The 23,483-nt window shown below is 56.0% G+C and overlaps 1 protein-coding gene across 7 annotated transcripts in view; it reads right to left on the reverse strand.

Moving 5' to 3' along the window:
* The window catches only part of TBC1D14 (TBC1 domain family member 14), a 104,927-nt gene extending 85,485 nt beyond the window's left edge, over positions 1 to 19,442 (reverse strand). For 6 of the 7 annotated variants that reach the window (XR_011485978.1, XR_011485976.1, XR_011485977.1 and 3 more), the window contains exons 1-2: positions 19,383 to 19,442; positions 8,331 to 9,066 (exon numbers count right to left, since the gene is read on the reverse strand). Coding sequence is in view for 2 of the 7 variants with exons in the window: in XM_020880330.2 (XP_020735989.1) it covers positions 8,331 to 9,049 (719 nt within the window). In the remaining 5 variants the exon portion in view is untranslated. Of the gene's footprint in view, positions 1 to 8,330; positions 9,067 to 18,933; positions 19,077 to 19,382 lie in introns of those variants that run through there. The other variant, XR_011485975.1, reaches the window with a different exon arrangement.
* Positions 19,443 to 23,483: the final 4,041 nt, after the last annotated feature.

Consider the following 23,483-nt stretch of genomic DNA (forward strand, 5'->3'; position numbering starts at 1 on the left):
CACTGGGAAGGACAGACAATGAGAAACACAGGGCCTAGTACGGGCTTGGGTCCACTGCAGGCACTCGATAAAGAAATTATCATGCCTGTGATTGGCTGGCAAAGCAAACCAACAAAGCCTAGCAGAGCGCTAGGAGGCAACACCCTCAGCAGACCCAGCCGTCCCTTCCGAGCCCAGCTGTGTCCCGACAGAGGGCCCGCCAGATGCTCCCGTCCCGCGTCTGCAAGCGACCCTATCCGCTGCACCCTCGCCACACCTGAAGGGCAACCTCAGACCGAAGCGCAGATGCAGTGAGAGAAACGCCTCTGGTCAAGGCCACAGATGACCTCCCAGGTGTCGCGAGCATGGCTGAGCTGTGTAACCGGGGTTGGAAAAGCAAAGCGCAGGCATTCCACAATCGAGGGGGCTGAGCTACCGCAAATCCAGCCGGTGGAGGAATTCACACCGGAAGACAGGATACCCCGAGGCCAGGGTTTCAAAACAGGTTCAGAGGAGCCAGGGTCAACGTGTGCCTGGGCAAGCACTGACACAGAGCAGGAAGGACAGGACTCGGAGACCCCGGCAGATCTTTCACTGCTGACAGTGGAGACCACCTACTGGGTGCCCTGCCTGCTGGAACCTTCCCTGCTTCTCTCAGGCTCAAGACCCAGGCAGCGCCTGCTCTAACCTCTCTCTGCTGAGGTCTCCCCCGCCCGGAGCTGCGAGTCTCGGGACTCAGCTGAACCTGGCCCCGCTCCGCGCTCTGGAACAGCCAGTCTGGATGAGTCCAACACCCGAGGGGAAAGGGGTGCTCCATCCGCCTGCCCCCAGCACCCTGTCCTGCTCAGGGGCGCCTGTGCCCTGAGGAAGCCCCCCCCCCCCCCCCATGCTGAGTCCTGCACTGGTCAGAGGCTCCGCCCGCCTGCCCGCAGGGTCTCCAGGGCCCCTCTCCCCTTTCTCTCCCTGCCCCAGCCCCACATGTGACCCAGGGCAGTGCAGGCTCCTGTGGAGTCACGGGTGGATGCTCACAGTCTCGACCTGAGGGCTGGGAAAGGCCCGAGGGAGTGAAGTGCCGGCGCGCGCTCAGCATGCTTGGAACGGGGCACCCCTCCTCTCCCCAGGTCCCACCCTCCCTCCTGGAGGCAGCTCAGCAGCCCCGGGCACACCTGTGTGTTCCCCTCTGAGGCACTTACATGCTTCAGATCTGGGGTCTCCACGTGCCGTGGTCCCCAGAAGCCCCACCCACTCTGGGCTCCCACCGCCTTCCCATCCCCTCTCCCAGCCCTGCGCTCCGTCCTGAGCACCTCTTGCCAAGGTGCTTTCCCAGAAATGCTTTTTCCAGAAATGCGGCACTTCTCCCCGCTCCCTTGACTTTGCCAGAGAGCACCCAGGAGGCACTTCCAGAGGCCTGCTGGCACGCCAGCCCAAGTCTCTCCCGAGGGATCTGCTGCTGCGCGCCTGCCTCTTTCCAAGCCCACATCACACTGCACAGTGTGGGGATTCACACGGCCACCTGCAGTGTGTCTGCCCATCTCTGTGCCTTCCAGCCTGGCACTGGGGCTCAACACCTTGACCAGAGCCCTGCTTTCACTTTCAGAAGAACTCTGAAAGGTGGATACCCTCAGCTCCTTTTGCAAGGACACTAGGCCCCAGAGAGGTTCAGAGCCTGGCTTACCCAAGACCCCAGCCCAGTAGACAGGAAGGTCAAGAGAACACCAATCACTGTTCCCTCCAAGTATCACAGCAGTACATGTGCATACATGCACACACACACAAGTACACAGACCCCAGCAGCTCAGATATACAGGATTTTCTGTGTATCATTAATGCCAGATCGAAGTCATCAGGAATACAGGCAAAGTATTAAACAGATCGCTCCTTATTATTAAACAGTGATTGATATTATCGATATGAATATTGATATTATTATAATCACTGCGTAGTATTAAACAGTGGGAAGCTGCTGAATAGACAGGGAGCTCGGCTTGGAGCTCTGAGATGACCTGAGAGGTGGGATGGGGGGTGGCGGGGGAGGGAGGCTCATACACAGATAGACATGTAGCTGATTCACTCGGCTGTATAGCAGAACCTAACACAACACTGTAAGGCAATTATCCTTCAGTTAAAAAGAATACTGGCAAGCAGACGTTACAGAAAAGTCCTAGTTACAATGTTACACTTCAATTTACTGACACTAATTCTAACATGGTCAAAGCGGTAGTCAGGCAATAAGTAAATAAACAGACACTGACAGGCCTGCCATGGGCCAGGCGCTTCACAGGCATGTACATTTCCTCCCCTTCAACTCCAGCAACCTTCTGAAGCATGAACTTCTGTTTCCCGGAAAAGAAGCCTAAGCTCAGAGTCCAAACCCCGGACTATCTCTGTACCCCGTGAAGCTACGCAACCACCTCTTGCTGCAGTCTCCTCCCCTAGGGGAGAGAATTATCACAGTACTCACCTGAATCCACTGGTTTTCAGCACAGGATACAGAAACCACTCTAGGAATTTTAAGCAGAAAGGGATTTAACTCAAGGAATTAGACGATTTCCAATCGCTGTTAAGGGCTGAAGCGGCTGGCTCTGAACTGGACCCCCAGGAACAACTCCCTGAGCAAGACAGGACTGACGCCCCGGGGCAGCAGTCACATCCGAGCTGCCACGGGAAGGACCGAGTTCGAGGGAGCGACAGGGTCACCGCGACGGGACGCAGGACACAGCCCCCACCCCCCGCAGCTGCTGCCACACGGTCAGGAAGTGGACACCAGGTGATGCTGCAGGCAAGGCTCACATCTCTGTGACATCACGAGACAGCAAGAAACAGCCCAAGGGGGAAGAAAAACGGTCTCCACCTAAATTCTGTCTCACATCTTTCATAAATGGGACCTAATTCCTGCCGGGAGCCCTAGCTGCAAGCGACTAGGGAAATATACATTTTTAACTCTTGGGCTTCCCCAGGGCAGGAAAGTCCCCTAGGAGGATGAACAAGCCAGCCCACAGCATCTAACACCCACCCTTTACCCTGCAGTAGTTGAAGATCAAACTAAGTGGCCACACGGAGGGGCTGGGAAGGGCGCCCAGCGGGCCCTGCACTCTGCCTGCCCGCCCTGCGCCAGGGCTCTGGCCGCCACGTGTCTCTGGTTCCCGCTCACCTCCCTAACCAGAAAGCCAGGAGCAAACGTGTTCCTTAGCACTGCCCAGGTTGCCTTTCAAATGAGTAAATCCTCAAAGCCTAGACCAGTACAGGAACTAAAATTTCAGTTGCGCACACTCATGCTGAGTTAAAGTGCCCACAGAAAGATTTAATTCTCAGTCCAGTGCTTGCGAGCTTTTTCAGACGGCAGGCCCTCTTTAAAAAGAACAACCTTAGGTGAAACCCAACAAAAGCAAGAGAGCGGGCCCAGGAGCCCACACCCTCACACTGGGCGTGCGCTCTGCCCAGAGCTGCCCTGCGTGACCCCGTCTCACCCCCGCACCCACTCTTCACAAGAGGTGCAGTCAACCCCCGTCAGCCAGCACGCCCTGGGATCACAGAGGTTAATGAAGTTTCTGGAGATCACACTGATCAAAAACGGCCGAGCAGAGGTTCAAACTGGCGTCAGAGCAGCTCTGGCTCTCACCCACCAACGTCTTCTGTCTCCAGCTCCGAGTCACAACTCGGCGCCGGGGCAAACCACACACAGAGCGCAGCCCTGAGGAGCTCTCGGCCAGGTCAGGAAGCAGAGCAGAAAAACGCATCATCACAGTCCTTTAGGCCCAGCCAGGTGCCCCACGCCTCCCGGCTGCCCACAGGTGATTCCCTCTGCTCCACGTGGGCACTTGGCACGCTCCTCTCACCCTTTGAATGCGGTGCCAGCATCTCTTCTAGGCAGGGCACACTGCGATCACCTCTCCTGAGAGCTCTATGAAGGGCTGCGTGAAAGATGGATGTGGTCAGAGCTAATCCCCGCCTCCCAGGCCGGAGCAGAGACGGCAGCCCCGGGCCTCACAGACACCCCGACCCTGTCTCCCGCTCAAGGCAAGCGTGTGCCCAGCCCTCTCGTGCTGCTGCCAGCTCTCTGGAGGAAGGCTCCGGTGCAGTCTGGGCTCAAAGGATCCCTCAGCACCGTCCCTCTCGTCTACACAAGATCAGAGTCCTGCTCAGCACACAGCTCCGCAGTGGAAGGCCACCAACACTTGATCATAACTTTAAACGGAGTGACAGAAGTGAAAACCTTTCAGTCATGTCCAACTCTTTGCGACCCCATAGACTATATAGGCCATGGAATTCTCCAGCCCAGAATGCTGGAGTGGGTAGCCTTTCCCTTCTCCAGGGGATCTTCCCAACCCAGCAATCAAACCGAGGTCTCCTGCATTGCAGGTGGATTTTTTCCCAGCTGAGCCACAAGGGAAGGCCAAGAATACTGGAGAGCGTAGCCTATCCCTTCTCCAGCGTGTCGTCCTGACCCAGGAATTGAACCAGGGTCTCCTGCACTGTAGGAGGACTCTTTACCAACTAAGCCACAAGGGGAGCCTTTAAATGAAGTAAATCTATTAAAATACTGAATCAATGAAAGTAATATCGTAAATCAACTATACTTTAAAAAATACACACAAAACATCAATAAATTTCCTTCAAAGAAGCAATAAAATACCAACATTTGCAACATGCTAGCTCAGTCGTTCTCAATGGCTGAGTGATTTTTGCTCACCTCTCCTACCCCACCAGCCTGGCCCTCTGGGGACACTCGCAGTGGCTGAGGTTATTTCTGGTTGTCACACTGGAAAGGTGCTACTGACAACTAGCAAGCAGAGGCCAACAGCTTTCAATGAACAGGGCGGCGAATTTCACCACAAAGATTCACCTTCCCAGAGCATCAGCAGAGCCAAAGTGGAAAAATCCCAATTCTTTCCACTAACGGACTGATAAAAGTAAAGCATGATATAGGGATGAGAACCAGAGAACCCATTACAAACCATTTATTAGAAATGACCAAAAAAGAAAAAGAAATGACCATATTTATGTTAGCATCATTGATAGCTTCTACTTACAGAGTGATAGGAAGTGTCCTAGCCACTTTATCTATTTGAGCTCTAAACCTGCATGGTCATTTTATGCCCCACTGAAGGCTCAGAGAGGTGAAGTAACTTGGCATGGTCATATAGCTATGAAGTAAGATAGCTCACACTGAACCCAGCCAGCCCGACTCCTTTACCAGCACTCCTGACTTCAGCACCCCCGCCAACATGCATGCACGCATGCGTGCGTGCACACACAGACACACACACGTGTCAAGACCCGTGCCCCCGCCCTGCTGTGTGTCGGTCTCCCCCGGGGGCAGGGGCTATCTCTGAGCTCAGGGTGGAGCCAGCAGCAGAGGTGCTCACTGCAGCCTGTGTGAAGAAAGGGGCAAAGGCACGGACGGGAGCCGGGCCCTGGCTTTGGGGGGCAGTGGTCAGCCGGTGCTCCCAGCAGTGCTCCACCCTCATGAGGCGGTCGGGGCACCCACAGGTCAGCCCCCTGAGCACCCGGCTCCCTGAGCGCCTCCACGGCCGCCTCCGAGCCCCAGTCTCCTGACTGGCCTTCCACCACAGCGCCCACGGTGCTGTCCACAATAATGTGGAGAGTAGACTTGGTGAGGACAAGGAGAACAGGCGGCCCAACGGTCCAGAGAGGCGCTGGGTCAAGGGTGGGAGAGAGTGAAGCAGGATGACTCAAGGGCCTGGGCTGGGAACCACAAAGGTCAGCTCCAGCCCCAGCCCTGCCAGTGACAAAATCGCACACAGTCCACTGTCCTCTGAGTGCCCGCTGCGCACCAGCCCTCTCCACAATTCACCTATAAAATGTTGAGTGGGTCCTGAACGTTTTTGGCACACAACTGCCCACCCTTTCTCCCCTCTGGGATTACAGGCTGAAACTCTTCTCTAACACTTAGGAGTCTAGCACAAAAAATTCACTACATTTGGCCTGTAAGATCACAATCTTGACTCATCTGTCACTAATATTCCAAAGGTACTTAATAACGGCTCCTAATAACAATATCACAGTCCTCAAAAAACAAGGGTAAGGAGACAAGAAGTCAGAAATAAAATGAAGAGGAGATGTCTGATTTCTGCGGCGCAAAGCTGAGAAAGATTTTCAAGAAACGATCTGCAGTAATGGACGGCGTCTCCTCTCAAAGGAGAAGGGGCTCCAACACACACAGTGAGAAAAAGGCAGCGGACTAAGCGGTCAGTCAGGATGCTCACAAAAAGCAACAGGCTCTTCCAAGTCTGCTCTGTCTGGGTCTACACCAAGCCTCACACACGGGAGCCCACCGAGTCCCCCAGACCACCGGACGAGGAGGTCCCACCGTGCCCACTGTGGAGACCAAGAGGCTGACGTGGAAAGCAAATGATGACAACGCAGGCAAGAGGACATAAGCCGGACATCAACGGCCTAACAGGCAGCTGTGCCAGGCACCTACCGCCGCTGTTTCAGAGACGAGGAAACTCGAGAGAGGGGAAGAAACTTGCTCAAGGTCACACAGCAAGAACACGGGTGTGGGTCTGCTAAACTCCAAAGCTAAGCTCTTTCCTCCACGCTGTTTCCCAGCCACCTCTATTTTCGAACCAGGCTTCCCAAATCTGCCAACAACCCCAGGGGACTTCAAAAACCTGTCTCCAGGACATTTCCCCTGAGACTCTGACCCTGGAGCTCTGGGTCCGGCCCCCAGATGGTATTTGCGCTCCCCTGGTGGCTCAGGTGGTAGAGACTCTGCCCGCAACGTGGGAGATCGGGGTTCCATCCCTGGGTAGGGAAGATCCCCTGGGGAAGGGAAAGGCTGCCCACTGCAGTGTTCTGACCTGGAGAATTCCATGGACTGTATATTCCATGGAGTTGCAATGAGTCAGACACGACTGAGCCACTTTCAGAGATTGTATTCACAAACAGGGAAAGTTAAAAACTCTGATCTGAGCAAAGGGGACGGTGTGGCCACCCAAACCTGAGCTGCAGGGCACCATGTGAGGGGCCGTGGGTGTCCCCGACAGTTCCTGGGCTCCACCACTCAAGGCGACCGTGGAGTCACCGAGGTCTGGAGCCAGGAATTCTCCTAGGCGTAGAGCAATGCCCGTCGACGGGTGCATCATGGAGAAGAGGTGCCCCATGAAACCAGAGCTCACGTCGGGGAGCCTTCTCACTCAGGACTGGAGTCAGGCTCATCCAAGACGACCCCCCACTTTGGCTGATGACACAACTGAGGCAGCCATAGGTGGACGAGCGTGCCCAAGGCCACAGAGGTCTCCAGCTGACTCCAGCCAGCACATCACACCATCTCAAAGGGACACCACCAAGTGCCCAACGTGCGCTCAGCAACAAGCACGCACCGGGCAGCCGGGCCAACCCCAGAAGCCCAGCCGCCCAGCCCTCGCTCCTGCCCTCCAGGGAGCCGCTGGGTAGCTGACGGCTGCTCCGGGCCCGCTCTCCAGATCCCCCGGCACCTCCTCGCGGCACTCCACAGTTTTGGAGTTTGTGCCTGCCTGTGTGACTGACTGACGCGTCCCCTGCCCACCACCCTCAGTCTGCAAGCTCCCCAGAGTCACTACCATGTTACTCCTGCGTTCCCGGTCAAGAGCAGAGCCCAGGACACACACACAAGACCCGTGCTGAACATAAATGTGAGGCACAAGAGTTGGGCAGATGCTGCAGGAGCTGGAGGGGAGCCACGGGGAGCCCGGCATCCCCGGCTCAGCGCCCAGCTGGCGGGGACTGTGGGGCAGGGGGGTGGGTGCGCGGCCCACTCCTAGCACAGGCGGGAATGTGTGTGCTGCAGGGTGGTGATCCCGCAAACCTCAGCAAGAGGGCCCGGAGCAGATGCGAACGAAAGAACACTGCCACGCAGGAGTGCAGTGGACACACTCAAGGGCGTCCCGACATACCAGCCCTGGGTCACACCAGCGGGGCCTGGGCTTACTAACTTGATTATTACCCTCACCAGCACCCTCCACTTGGCCCAGGAAACTCCAGTTATCAGCATAAAGGGCCCCTCAGAGGATAAGGGTGCCAAAGGGTGCTGACTTAGTAACAGTGGCCACTTACAGGCCACCCTCAGCCACAGTACGTCAGAGGCCGCTGGCCAGGAAGCGATAAGAGACTGTGCTCGTGAGCCAGGGCCCCAGGAGTGACAGCAGTGAGGGACCAAACCGCAGAATCGCCAGCACGCCAGGCCTCCGCCGAGTCCCCAGGATGCCGGGCTGCTGGGACGGACGGCCTGATTATCTGTGCGACAGCATGTGCCCAGAGTGCAGGAGACACGTGACAGGTTTCAGACGGAAGCAGGCAGCGGGTCTGAACGGACAGCCGGGCCCTGCGGGAGACGGAGAGCGCGTTACCTGGTGAAGAAGTGGCCGAGCGGGGCCAGCAGCCTCAGCGTGGCCCCCGCCTCTGCTGCGCCGGCACAGCCCCGCTGGTGGTCCCGGCCCTCCTCACTGGAGCTCAAGGTGACGTCGGCAAACTGCGGGCCCTCGTCGTTCTCCAGGGCCACGATGGCGCTGGAGCTGCTCGTGACCACCAGGTCCAAGATGTCCTCGGTGCTGACGGACAGCGTGGTGGACAGCTCTGTGCCGAGGCTGGACACGCTGCACACCGAGGCATTGTCGCTGCGCTGCGGGGCCTGCGAGGCGGGGCTGTAGAGTTTCACCGAGTCATAGCCCGTCCGGGGAAATGTGGAGGACTTGCGCACGCTCTGCTCCCGCTCGGCGCCGGCGGGAGCCGCGGGCGTGCAGGAGGGCAGCGGGCAGGCGCTCTGGCAGGCTCGCTCAGGGACGATCTCCGGCTCGGATGGCTTCCTCCTCACGTGGACCACACTGCAGGGGACAGGCTCCGGGTTGCCGATCTCGAGGGTAGGAATGCCCGAGTCCACCGATTTAAGGCTGTGCCGATCTTCTAAAGCACTGAGTTTCAGCTTGGGCCCATACTCAGGCAACGAGAGGGACCTGGGTGCCTTGAAAGTCAAGTGTTGCAGGTTCTGAATGTGGTTTCCTGGTCGACTGTCCAGAATGCCCATCAAGGCTATGCCATTTGTAGAGGTGGAAAGGTTTCCATCAGTCATCTTGGTCCAAGGAAAAACTAGAAAAAAAAAACCCACAAAAATGGAAATTAAGACAGTGGCTATAAAAGCCAAAGATGCAACTCCTCCGGAGTTCAAATGTTCTGACGCCCCCTTTTAAAAGAGAAATCCTTGAAAAATAAAATTTAAAAAAGCCCCACATACCAAAGTATTAATTCAGGACCAGAAGTGAGAGTTTTAACATACTACTATCACAATATTATAAAGTATCCAACCAATCACAACTGTGGTCCTCAGGACAGCACTGGGAGCAGGAAGGCCGTGCCAGGCGGAGAAAAGGGGTTTTGTTTTCCATGCTTTTTAAAATGATGAACACGTGATACCTCTGTCAAAAGTATGTGAGTTCATAACCCACACACAAGTCAAGGTGCAACACCTGTGGACAGCATAAAAATTAAGACGTCTCCATCAAGACAGAAAAGATGAAGCGTGTCCACCAGGTGCGCTGAGATGACCCGGGCCAAAGTGAGCGGTGGTTCCACAGTGTTGGTCCCCTCACTCGGGTCTCCAAGGCAGGGAGTGTTACCTGCGTCCCCATGCAAGGAAACGAGGCTCGGGTTCAGAAAAGTGTCCGGGGTCATGCTGTCACTTGGCGGCACAGCTGGGATCTACATGGCTGGCCCCAAAACCAGCCACACCCAGGGGATGAATGGCTCAGTCTGGGGCTATAAAACCCAGGTCAGAAGGCTGGTTCGGTGAAGAAGGATAATCGATAAAGGAAAAAACTAAAGGCCATGAGCCTGGAGGAGACACCTCCAGGATGAGGAGAGTCCGAGCTGCTGGTGACACAGAGGCCCTGCCTACGGTTCTCAGTCTCAGGCGGGGATGAGGGGGTGAGAGGCGCAGTCCTCACAGACTGAGAACCAGGCGAGTTCCGCTATGTTCCTTTCCACTGTCCTTTAAAATATCGAAAACTAAAGAAACCTGCTAGCGCATTTAAATCTGATCCACAGAACAGAACAACATACAGAAGGGATCTCCCGACTCAGACATTCCTGGGTTCTAACCCCAACTCCACTAGATGGCTTGGGAGAATGAAAGTGCCACGAGAAAGGCTTCAGCAGGCACCAACCACCCTCTACCCCGAACTCCCACAAGCACTCTGTGGGCGGCTGCCATCATCAAATGGCGTTTTGAAGCCTGGTAGTGACACCGATAACCACTCCCTTTCGGGTGTTATTTTAGCTTCTGCAGTGAGCGTCCTGCTCCCCTTCAGGAAGCCTGGCCAGGCCTCTCAATGTCAACTCGGCAAAAGCACATTCATTAAAAGCAGAAAACAGGGGAGGGGTGATACCCCTCCTTCCCAGAAACTGAAGGAACCCGTCACACAGCGCAGCACTGGAGCAAAAATAGAAATAAGGGACGAATTCAAAATGCACAATTCAGGAATAGACTAAACTATATATAAAACGTGGAAACGTGACCCAGTAGTAAGAAAGGAGTATCTAACTGTGTGTCGTACTAATTATCAATTTTCCTTGGCAAGATGGAACCACACTGCACTACACCAAAGCAAGACGGCAAACAAAAAGAGAGCTTAACAAAAATGAGATTATAAAGGTGATCACACTAAGTAAAGGGTTTCCCTAACCTCCAGAGCTTGCCTCGTGGCTCAGGCGGTAAGGAATCTGCCTGCGATGTGGGAGATTCAGGTTCAGTCCCTGGGTCGGGAAGATCTTCTAGAGAAAGAAATGTAAACCCACTTCAGTATTCCTGCCTGGAGAATTTCATGGACAGAGGAGCCTTGTGGGCTACAAGTCCATGGGATTGCAAAGAGTCAGACAGTACTGAGCAACTAACACTTTCAACCTACAGAGCAAAAAGAACCAAAAGGACCTGGGCATCAGCTCACCACATGGAACACATTTTAAACGCTCTGCAGTTCACGCTGCCCTGAATTCCCAGGGCTGCACCTCCTACCCTGAATCCCCAGCCACGAGTTCCTCCCAGGCAAGGCCATGGCAAACTGTCCCTGGAACCCCGACTTGGCAAAACTCCCAAACTGAACTACGTTGTCAAACCACAGCATTCACAACAGGAAGACAAACCTGTGTACAAACTTTAAAGTTCTAACAAAAAATTCTAATTAAAAGGAAAATACAGCAAGAAACATTTTTAGCACATAGTTAAGAGCTAATCTTTAGCAGTGGCAAAGGTGATGAGGATCATTCAGACACCATCAACATTCCAACAAGTCAAACCAACAAAAAAAAAAAACAAACCCCCAAACACAGAAGGGCACACAGTAAGTAGAGCTGAGACCCTCTGGTAGGCCCAGCGGAAACTCTCCCGACTTGCTAGTGCGGGAGACACCTAACCTTTCTGAGCCTCAACTCCCTTCCTGCCCAGGAGTGAAATGGGGCAACACCATGAGGCTCACGGGCAGGCCTCTGGACAAGGGAAGGGAGGGGCCTTGGTGAAACACAGCATACCTGCATCTGACACCCAGTAGGTGCCCCCTACTTCAGCCCATAGACAGCAGACACACACTGGGGGGGTGGGGTGGGGGGGGGGGGTGGGGTGGTGGAGTGACTTTAAACTGGCATTTTGACATGAGGACAGGAACAGCGACCAAGGGTGCTAAGGGAACCCAAGGCCCCTGCTCCTCCATTGCCAAGACGGAAGCCCAGGGAAGGGAAGACCAGGTGGAACGGAGCCCAAAGCCGCCTGGCAGCGGCCCGTCCCACAGCCTCTCTGCTCTGTCTCGGGGCCACCGGAGCAGCCCCAGGGCCTCTCCTAGGGAGAAGCTGAGGGGCCTCTGAGGCTCCAAGAGTTCCAGGTCCAGTTTAAGTTCCTGAAACCTGCAAAACAGTCTCAGAGAACAGACTCTGGAAAAAGAAACTTAAAAGGGGAAAAAGTCCTTCCGCTTGCGACACCCTCTAAGACCGAACTCTGTGAAGGCCAAGCCACCTGCCCTGAAGCCCTTCCACCTGGGGCCAGCCAAGCACAAAGCGAAGCCACACTCTGAGCACCTGCCTTCTGATGGGGCCCGCGGGGGAGGCTGCACAAAGAAAGGGCATGCTTCCGAGAGAGGCAGCGGGGTGGACGCTGGAAGGCGGCCAGCAGGCAGCTGCCCATGGCCGGCCTCCAAGTCACACATTTTCTTAAGACAGAGGAAGCCTCAACTCCATGGGCCGGCGCTGGGCCCCCAGGACCCGTTCCCCGCCAGCCCCGCCAGTCTCGGGCTGTCAGCTCGCCTCTCTCAACACCCACGGCCCCGGCGACTCTGTCCCCTGCTCGGCCACCAACGCCCTGGGTGTACATGTCCCCGGAGGCCGAGCATGCCCCTAAGGCTGCTCCTCTGAGAAGCCTTCCCCACCCCCCCAGCCCCCAGGAAGCTGCAGGCCCTCCTCTCTCTGGGGCTCCTTGTGGCTGCACCCCACCTTCAGCAGTTCCGGGGTCCCCTCCCCGGGCTCCCGAGCTGCAGGCAAGGCACCTGGATGTTGATGCCTGGGCAAACGCCTCCAATGGTGAAGGATGAGAAAACCTATCTGCTGAATTAAGTATTCCCGACGACTAGATTCTAGCTGTGGGCAGGCATCAGGGGCTGGCCATCCAAGAAACCTCTCTTGGGAGCTGGGTTGTGTTTCCACAAGATGGGCAGGGGAGCTCACGCAAGAGAAGCAAATGCAACCACACTCTCCCAGCAAAATGTGTGGATGGCAGACCCAGCACATGAGCGATGACCGTCCTGCGCGCCGTGTCGCCTGCTAGACGGCAAGGGTTGACACGCTCGACCTTTGACGGCTCAGGACAGCAAAACAAAACTTCCCCCCGCGGCCCTTTCCCAAAGTCACACATGACCCCTCGTGCTGCGGGCGCCACGGCATGCGCCCGAGGCTCTCAGCATCCCCAGGCACAGCCCGGCACCAGAGGCCAGCCTGACCACGAGCAGCCATCACCGCCCACAGGACAGAAACACACAAGCCTTCAAGCACAGGTAAGAGCAAGGCTTTTTACTCCAGGTGGCAAGGCCGCCAGAATTTTCTTTACCTGCCAGAAACTGAGTTCTGAAGGAAACAAAGAGGCAAAGGCCCTCCCCGAGAGGCTGGAACGACCTCACTCCACCAGGGGCCCATCTTTAGTTTAACACAAGTCAAGAGAGTGGACAGTAGCTCTACCAGTGACTCAGAACAAGGCGTTGGGAAACAAGTCTGTCTAGAAGCAACAATTTAATTTTCTTCTCCTTACAAAGTAACAGGACTAAAACCAACTCTTCATAAATACCAAAAAAAAAAAAAAAAAAACCAGTTCATGAAACCACAGCTATATAACTATAAACTAGTTATATCCCCAGGGGGAAAAAAAACCCACCCCCCGGGTGTCCTCCGGGAGAAGCCGTTCTGCCCATCCATGCACACATCCTCTGAGCTCGTCCCCCAAGGCTCCTTCCCGTCCACAGGGCGTGTGCCACACACGGCCTCCCGTCCAGCCTCCTCTCCGGATACCACAGGGAAGAGCGGCCCCCTCGCACTCCCATCCCACGGGGACGGCTCTGCGCCCCCCGACTCGCCAGGGAAGGTGCACTCCAATTCACTGCCAAGCCTCCCACCAACCCATGCACAGAGCTCCTTTCTGTCAGCCACGGTCTAAGGGCAAATCTGTCACAGATCCGAAGTTTCAGGAGGGCAGGCTCTAGGCCTGCAAGTCTGGACAACACCAGCTGTTGCTATTTAGTCGCTCAGTCATGTCTGACTCTCTGTGACCCCATGGTCTGGAGCCCGCCAGGCTCCTCTGTCCATGCGATTCTGCAGGCAGGAATACTGCAGTGGGTTTCCATGCCCTCCTCCAGGGGATGGATCTTCCCGACTCAGATCATCACCATAAAACTACAATCTCACGAGCACCAGGCACTGTTGGACGCTCTTAACACACCAGTCTGTTCTAGGGCCCTCAACAGTCCTCTGTGCCAGGTACTAAGCCCACTGCACAGAGGGGGAAATTGAGGCACAGAGACTACCCAGGTCTCCACTTGGATGCGGCAGCACCTGGGGCTTGAGCCCAAGGCTGCGACCCCGCAGCCCTCAGTAAGCTCTGCTCCTTGCAGCCCTAATGCAGACATCGAGCACCTCCTCAAATCCTCACCCCTCCGGTGAAAGAGCAGGATTTCACAGACGGGAATGATGACACTGAGCTTGCTGAGTCAGATGCGGCTGCCTGCCCAAGGTTTCACACGCAGGACCCCCCAACACTTCTCTCTCCAACACCCACGTCACCCTCCTGAAGGCGTCTCCGGGGTCCTTCATGTCTCCCGGGGAGGATTCTGGTGGGACCGCCAGGCTCCCCACAGGAGTGGCTCCCCCAGGCCTTCCCCTCGAGCCTGGACATAACATCAGGGAGAACCCACTGACACCTCCCATGAGAATCAGGCTGTTCAGGACTTCCTTGGTGGTCCAGTGGTTAAGAATCCACCTGCCAATGCAGGGGATAGGAGTCTGATCCATAGCCTGGGAGCTAAAATCCAACGCTGCAGGGCAACTAAGCCCATGCAACTGCTGAACCCACACACCCTAGAGCCTGTGTCCCACAAGAAAATCCACTGTGATGAGAAGCCCGTGCCCCACAACTAGAGAGAAGCCTCCACTCTCCACAACTAGAGAAAGCCCACGCGTAGCAACGAAAACCCAGAACAGCCATAAATAAATAAAAATTTTAAAAATACGTATTTTAAAATAAAAAAAAGAACCAGATTGTTCTGTAAAGGGTTCCCAAGCACCAACCGCTGTGAGTCCCTTTCTCTTTTTAATTCAAGCCCTGGCTAAGCCAGAAAGGAGCCTGAAAAGAAAGGCACAGGCCGTTCGGGACCTCAAGGGCCTCCGCACCAACAACTAACCCGAGCAGCCACCTCGGCGCACCAGTGCACGCCGCGTGTCGGGCACCAAGACCAGTGCCTACGCCCGCCGTCTGTGGTCTCTGCTGCCCCCGCAGCAGCCCCCGGGGCTGAGAACACCGACCTCACCACCTCACAGCCAGATGGAGGCCCCGACGGAACACAGGCGGAGTGGTCCTGCGCCGGCTCACCTGGATCTGCCTCTAAGGTGCTTATTACTGTCGCCACTGCTGCACAAGCAAGCCAAAAACAACGCAGCCATGTGCGTTACACAGGATGGGCAAGTTGGGACTTCCCTGGCGGTCCAGTGGTTAAGACTCCGTGCTTCTACTACGGGAATCGTGGGTTCAATCCCTGGTCAGGGAACTAAAATCCCGCATGCCAAGAGGTGAAGCCAAAACACACACACACACACACACATAGACCATGAAAGGCAACTAGAAAAGCAGTTAGTCAGTCAAATAAGTTACTCTTCAGGATAAAAACAACCCTCAAAAAGAATTTTCTAGAAGCCCAATGTATTTCTCTGAAGGGTGAATGGCAACTCTGAGGCACCTGGAACTCAACACAATGTAGGTTAGTAAGTTTCCGTCCAGCAGCAAACAAGGTGGGAACTGGTGTTAAACTGTTGAGGCTCCTCAAAGGCTCCTTCCCAACCCTAAGAAGCAGATATTTCACTTAAACCTTTAAACCCAAAGGTAGTTGGGTTTAAAAGGCACAGGTGGGACATTTTAGATTCAGGATGCTCAATGCACAAGGCAGTTGACCCACTAGCCCAAAATGTTTCAGTTTCATACAGTGATTTACCAAAACTAATCCTCATAAGGACCTGAAAAGTGACTGAGGGACAACTGACGGCTTAGGAAGACAGACCACTCAGCAAGGCCAACACAGTTTATAACCTTAATTATTGATATGGTAAACAATTTACTGAACATTTGCCATAGACCAAACATATTAGGGGGCTTCCTTTGTGGCTCAGCTGGTAAAGAATCTGCCTGCAATGCAGGAGACCTGGGTTAGATCCCTGGGTTGGGAAGATCCCTGGAGAAGGGAAAGGCTACCCACTCCAGTATTCTGGCCTGGAGAAATCCATGGACTGTACAGTCCATGGGGTCGCAAAGAGTTGAAAACGACTGAGCAACTTTCACACACATATACATACGTATATTAGGAGCTATCGCATTCTCTAACCATCACAAGCCTGCCAAGGACACCAAAGAAGTGGAGATTCAGAGAGGCTGAGTGACTCACCCAAGGTCACACAGCAAGAGAAAGGGGATGCAAACCAGGTTCTGACATCAAAGTCCATACCTGGCTTGCTGGAGTGCTTAAGAACACTGATCCTGAACACTGTGATGATCTAAGATAAAACCAACAATATTTAGACTTTTCCGTGTACTTCAACAGAAAGTTTTAAAAAGAAAATACGCAAGGGGTAAAGATAATGCAGGTTCTGGAGGCAGACTGCCTAGGTTCAAGTCCTGGCTCCTCCACTTACCAGCTGTGTGACCCTGGATTAGTTTAACTTCTCTGTGCCTTAATTTCCACCTAGTGGGAGGGGGACGACAACAGACCCTATCTCATTAGGCAGTTGACAAGATGGGGGCAAGAAATCCACGTAAAGCCTTTAGAATCAAGCCTTAGAAGATGCCTGCTGGTGTTACTCTTCCTTGGGCACCCAGCTCAGGCCCACTATTTTAGCAACTCGTTTGCATAAACAAGTCCAGGCACAGCCAGTCTGCATGGCCTCACTCTATGCCTTCCGCCTGCCTCCAACATCCTCCTCACACCTTTGCTGCGGGCACTGACTGAGCCTAGCTCTCAGCTTCCCCACCTGTCCAATGAGGCGATCAGCCCAGCCCGTCTACCTGAGGTCCTTCCAACCTGACAGTCTAGAAGTCTAAACCCAGGCCCTAGAAACTTTATACCCTCCCTGAAACAAACATGAACAGACAACACATACCCACGTGTCTAAAATCCCCTCTCCAGTATTATGTATAAATGTCTGTTAGGATGACAAATCTTCTCCGAGGTCTCAAAGCTCCACGGGCACCCATGACATGCAGGGCATGCATCCTCGGTGCTGAGGGTGGGGACAAGACAGTCAGAAGCTCTGACCAAGGGAGGACAGATTCCAAAACAAGCTGTTGCTCTGACAAGCTAAGTCCACGCTATAGAGGTCTTCAGCAGAGCACATGCAAGGGCAAGTGGAGGGAAGACGGACAGGAATTCAACCGCTGGACAGAGGGGAGAAGGGCAGTGGGAGGTAGCGATGGAGAAGTGGAGGGTGGAGAGGCAGAGAGAAGGTGCCTGAGGGGAAGGGCAGGGAGGCCAGGTGAGGCGGTGCTGATGCAGAACCTGAGAGGAGCACTGGGGGCAGATTGCAAAAACTCAGCTTCCCGTGCCCAGAGTAAGCCCAGCCCAGCAGCGCTGAGCAGGGACCTGCCAGGGCTTGCCAGGATCACGAAGGACACTAAGATGAGCAGCGTCTGGCCCTGAGACCTAACTATCTGAATCTCACCCGTGCCTCTCTCCAGCTGTCCAGCTGCATGACCACGAAACCGTCAGGGTGCCTCTTTGATGTTTCCCAAACGGTGTATTCACTCAATAACCCTGAGTCCCAAGGACACGGGCAGGGTCTCACTAGGGCTGGAAATCAGGGGCTCGGAGTCCACAGTCTCAAGAGGTCAAACATACCACAACCAAAACAGGGGTAAGACAGAATTGGTCGGGGGGAGGGGGGTAGGAGCACCCCAGTTAAAGAGGGGAGGTGTGAAGTTGGGAAGAAGTCATAGCCAAACATGAGACCTGGCTGGTCCTGGCCAGGTAAACCAGGCAGGAGGAAGCCACGGCTGTAGTCCATACCGGGGACCTCACCGTGGCCAGCAGCAACCACCCCCTACAAAGGCAGCCACGACAACGGGGTGAGGTGCCCATATCGCCCAGTCAAGGGCCCAAGACAACAACCCCCCTCCTCCGCCAGTCTGCGGCCGCACAGGGAGCCTGCCGCACAGAGAACTTTCCAAAGCTTCCACGTCCACGCTGGAGCACACGGTGCCAAAGCTGTCTGGAAACAGACGTGGTCTCCCGGGGCCAGGCAAAGAGCCGGCCGCCCAACTGCCCAGCCCGCCGCTTCCTGGAGAAGCCGCCCGCACCCTCTCCTCGCCCCCCACCCTCAGGACGACGGCAGTCGCGATGGGATGCAGCCCTGGCCCGGGTCTGAAGCTAGGGGACTGCAGCCCAAGGGCGCGGGTCTCCGAAGAAAAAGAGAGTCCCTGGCCTGGGCAACGGGGTCCCAAGAGAAAGGGTGGAGAACAAGGACACGAGAAGCAAGGGGGCAGAAGCTCCGGGGTGGAGGGGGTTCCGGGGGGCTCAGGACTCTGAGGTGGCGGGATCCCGAGGCTCAGGGACTTTGAGGTGGAAGGGGTCCCGGGGCTCAGGGACTCTGACGTGGAGGGGGTTCCGGGGGGAGCCGAGAGAGGGAGTCCCGGGGCTCAGGGACTCTGAGGTGGAAGAGGTTCCGGGGGGCTCCGAAGTAGACGGGGTCCCGGGGGGCTCCGAGGTGGAAGGAGTTCCGGGGGGCTCAGGGACTCTGAGGTGGCGGGATCCCGAGGCTCAGGGACTCTGAGGTGGAAGGGGTCCCCAGGCTCAGGGACCCTGAAGTGGAGGGGGTCCCGGGGCTCTCGCGGGTCGGGGGAGCGGTTCCGCGCGCCGAACCGGCTCCTCTCCCGCCCTGGAGCCCCGCGCGTCTGAGGGGGAAAACTTTCCGTCAAGTTCCGGAAACGGAGCGGGTCGGAGCGCGCGTCTCACCGAGGAGGGGTGCTTCCAGCGCCCCCACGGGCTCCCCCGGGCGCGGGAAGGAGCGGCGGCCGCGCGGCGGCGAGGGGAGAGGCCAGGCTGGACGCGCCCCGCCGCGCCTTAGGGCCGCCGCCTCCCTGCTCCGGCCGACGCGGCAGCAGGTGGCAGCGGCCCCGCGCGCGCCCCGGCCCCTTCCCTCCCTCGCGGCCCGGCTCCCGCCGCAGGCCCTCAGTACCGGAGTCAGCGTGGCTCCGACGCCATCCCCCGGGCTCGCGGGCCCGCAGCCCAGGCCCCGCGGGACCCGCAATGTGCGCGGCGAAGACGCTGGGCACTGCAGGCAGCGGGCCGACCAGGCAGGTGCCGGCAAGGAGCCCGCGGCCAACGGCGACGCGCGCCCTCGCCCCGCCCCGCGCGCCCTCGCCCCGCCCCGCCCCGCCCCCTGCCGGCACAGTCGCTCTTCCGCCCGGGCTGCCGCCCCACCCCCGCCGCGCTGCCGCCGCTCCTCGAGCTCGACGCTCGTCCCTCTGCCCCTTCTCCGGCCCGCTCGCCCGCTCTCCACAGGCCCCGGGACGGCATTGCCCGCCCGTTTCTCTCCCGAAGGCCAAGAGGAGCCGCGAGGGGAGGCCTGAGAGGATCTTCATGCCCACAGAGCCCCCGTGGACACCCACCAGGGGGCCTCCTTACCTGGTCGGCTCCACCCGCGGCCATCTTGGAAGTGGGAAGCGGCTGGGAGGGGGAAGGGGCACGAGCGGGCAGCGGCCAGGCGTGGGGAGCCGAGCGGCGGAGCGCATCGATGGGTGGCCCTGCCCACCTCCGGGCAGGTGTATGGGAGAGGAAGGTCCCGCCCCCCACCTGGCCGCAAGCTGGAGGCCAGGTGGGCAAGATCGGAGCTCGGGCCCGGGACGTGGAGCCTTGAGCATATCGCTTTGAGGCCTTCCCAGCTGGGCCTTGTCTCTTCATCCGTAAAACGGGCTTTTCTGGTAGTTTCCTTATTGAGCCGGTAGACAGGGCACAGCGCCGCGCCTCCCCAAACTTGCCTGCACTTCTCTATCACCTGCAGATCTTTGAAAATTTTAAAGGCTAGGCCACTCCTCAGACTAAATCACAGTCTCTGGAGGTAAGATACGGTTTTGGAAGCTGCGTAATGTGCAGACAAGTTTAGGAACTGCTGGCCTAGTGTTCATTGCATTATTTCCGTCAGTATTGCAGAATCTAGAGACACGGTCTGTGATCAAAACCGTCACGCAGGACTTCCCTGGCGGTGCGGTGCTTAAGACTTGCCGCTTTCACTGCAGTGGCGCAGGTTGGATCCCTGGTGGGGCTTCCACATGCAGGCTCCCCCCACCCTCATAAAAACAGGTGGTAGAGAGTGGACAAACCTAGACATCGTATTAAAAAAAAGAGACATTACTTTGCCGACAAAGGTCCATCTAGTCAAAGCTATGGTATTTCCAGTAGTCATATATGGATGTGAGAGTTGGACAAGAAGACTGAGCACTGAATTGATGCTTTCTAACTGTGGTGCTGGAGAAGACTCTTGAGAGTCCCTTGGACTGCAAGGAGATCAAACCAGTCCATCCTAAAGGAAATCAATTCTGAATATGTCATTGGAAGGACTGATGCTGAAGCTGAAGCTCCAATACTTTGGCCACCTGATGTGAAGAGCTGACTCATTAGAAAAGACCCTGATTTGGGGAAAGATTGAAGGCAGGAGGAGATGGGGGTGACAGAGGAGGAGATGGTTGGATGGCATCACCAACTCAGTGGACATGAGTTTGAGCAAGCTCTGGGAGATGGTGAAGGACAGGGGAGCCTGGTGTGCTGCAGTCCAAGGGGTTGCAAAGAGTCAGACACAACTGAGCAACTGAACAACGAAGAGTTGAAGATGAAGTCGCCTGGCCAAGGTCCAGGGCTGGTCAGTAGCTGAGAGGAGTCAGAGGCCAGCTGCCCCGCCTCTAGGATCATGCGAAGCCCCAGAATAAGAGAGCTCTTGTTCACTAGTTATTGACCCATTCCTCAACGTCCTCCAAGAATGTGGGCTGCCTGAGCCAAACCGGGCTTATCTTGTTTACTGGTATGTTCCCTGAGCCTACAAGACTCCAGAGATTGGGAGCTGGAAAGCCTGGATTCCAAGCTGGGCTTGGCGCCTGCCTGCCAGCAGCACTGAGGGCTGCCCCAGGCAGAACTACCAGGGAAGAAACCTCAGAGGGACAGGAAGGGTGATCTGTCCATCAGAACATCTGGAAGCGCACAGTGAAGATTAATGTTGGCTGCAGTCATTAGTGTTGGTCCTGAGAACCCTGGGCTTGTTTCTCCTGCCTGGGTCATAGCTCTAAAAACTCTCTGCACCTGCAGTCATGATGGCAGGAGGAGTGAGAGCTTTAAAAAGGAAACCTGTTAATAGAATACATGAACACCCTTCACAGTGCTTCGGGCATAATAGAAGCTTTATAAATGGTTGCATTTCTGGATGTTTTAAGGAAAGCTAATACCAAGGCTCCTCCAAAGCCCAGTGTCCACTCCTGAGCTGATTTTAAGAAAACACTACCAGAGAAGTACCGACTTGCTTTGGGCCTGACTTAATTCCCATTTTAATACCTCAGATTAATAAATCTGCTTTTACAGTGTTCTTTGCAACCCTCCAAATCCCTTCCTGCCCTCATTCTCAGTCTTAGGGTTTTGAAAGCCCGCAACGACAGAAACCATTGTTCCAAATCCAGAGCCAAGAAAGTTTTTGCGGTCCCCGACTTTTGTGGGCGCCCTCTGTGGCCTGTTCCTCCCTCTCTCGCCATCCTGCGGCCACCCACCCCAGCCCAGAGCTCCTCCCCAGAGCCCATGTGTCACTCACACCCTCTGTGATTTGACCCCCGTCTCACCCCTTGTCACCAGCACCCACAGGTGCTCTAGACAAATCCTCATTACAGTTTCAGTCTGACGATTAAAAATATAATGCACAAGATTAGCCACGTAGCGGCAGGCACTGTCGTCACCTCTCAGAACCTCACACTTCCCAGGCCCCCATCTCCAGTGTGGAGACAACTGGATCAGGGTGGTCAGCACCCTGTCCCACTCTGCGGGCTCACTGCTGCCCATCGGGAGGGTGGGTAGCCATCCCAGTTACCTGGTGCAGACCTAAGCCCAGAGTCCCAGACTGGTCCTCACCTGGGCCCACCTCCGAGGGCTGTGGAGCCACGGCTCGATGTAGAGAAGCACCCGGCCTGCAGTGCCCTCGCCTCCTTTCCGGGCCCAGGCCTTGTGGGTGGCGGCCTGGCCTTGCTAAGCCCTGAAACCTCCCCTCCCCAACTCTCCCCATCTCCACGAGGCTCAAAGCATCTCCACCTCCCGAACTGTGTGGTGGTTAAATGTAAAACAGCTGTCTGGCTTTGTGGGTTTCTGGCATGTTTGGGGAGTTCTTGGCGCCTTCCTAGCAGTATAGTGTATATAGAAAGTGTGTTGGTCAAACTGCCAAGGTGAGGAGAGACAGAGACCACTCCCCCGAGGGGCCCCATGGAGGAACTTCTCCAAGCCCGACCTCTGAACCTCCCCAGACTTGCTAAGCAGGAGTGGGAAGCCCTTCCCAGGGTGTCTGATTCCCACGGAAACCAGCCCTGAGCCTACTCTGTGCCAGCCTTCCAGGCTCCGGGAGCACCAGAGGAGTCCACAGCCCACAATTCCTGCCCCACAGAGCCCCAGGGCCAGACCGACGTGGCAACTTATAAATGCAGCCACGTCCCCTTGCCAGGAAAATGGTAACTGACCAGGTGCAGACTCCAAAAAGGTCACAAGGAGGGTGTCGGAGCTGGCGGGACCCCTATGAGTCCTCAAGCCCACCCCTCTCGTTATTCAGGAGGGAATCCGAGGCCCAGAGAGAGACGTGCAGAGGGGCCCAAGTTCAGGTGGGGAAGCAGGTGGGCACTGGACCCAGGCCAGCAGCCCTGCCCTGCCAAACTGCCCTGGCATCGCTTCTCAGAAGGTGTAGGGATCTCATCACCCAAATGCATATTTTACCCCTGACTTCCCCCCTCCCCAAAGGTGAGCTCCTTAGATACTTGTTGAATGGATGAATAAACTTTTCTCACACTTGCACTCAGGTGAGCCCTCCAGGTAGCCTGTGCCATGCCTGCTGTTTGACCCTATCACCACACCTGCCAGATGAGCCCCACACCTGCCAAGCTGGCATATGGACTCCTATTTCACAGGTGAGGAAACACACTGGGAGGTAAGGCCTCTCAGCTCGGGTCTCACCACTCGCCCCGTCCCCCACTGTCCAGAAGCTCCTGCCCACTCGTTATCCCCCTCCCACCCTCCTTGCCCCCACACAGCCCCCGTTCAGGGTCACTGTTTGGGGGGGTGCAGGGTGCAAATGAAAGCATCTGTGACAGTCACTCTTCCCTCGGGCTGGCAGCGGGCCCGTCTCCACCGGGCAGAAGCGGGTTGTGCAACCATCGTTTATTTCAGAAGAGCTATCCTCTGGCCCAAGGGCTTGCAGAAATCCAGGAAGACCTATCCTTTCTGTCTTTATAACTTGGCACACGGGAAATCACCATCAAGTTGGAAGTTCTCATTTTTAGGACACAATGCCTGGAACTTGGGTTTCTCTTACTGTTTCTGAAAACTGAGCAAGATGAGAAAAAAAAGAAAAAGTCAGGAGTAGCCCAAGTAGCTGGAGGTAAGCCTTCCGGCAACCTCAGGCCCAGAGAAGACAGAGACAGAGATATAGTGATGGAAGAGTCGTAACAACCAGGGTAGCCACTACGAGCCTCTGTGCTTGGCTCCTGGAAGCAT

Source organism: Odocoileus virginianus, unplaced genomic scaffold (genome assembly GCF_023699985.2).
Source record: "Odocoileus virginianus isolate 20LAN1187 ecotype Illinois unplaced genomic scaffold, Ovbor_1.2 Unplaced_Scaffold_5, whole genome shotgun sequence".
Classification (NCBI taxonomy): Eukaryota; Metazoa; Chordata; class Mammalia; order Artiodactyla; family Cervidae; genus Odocoileus; species Odocoileus virginianus.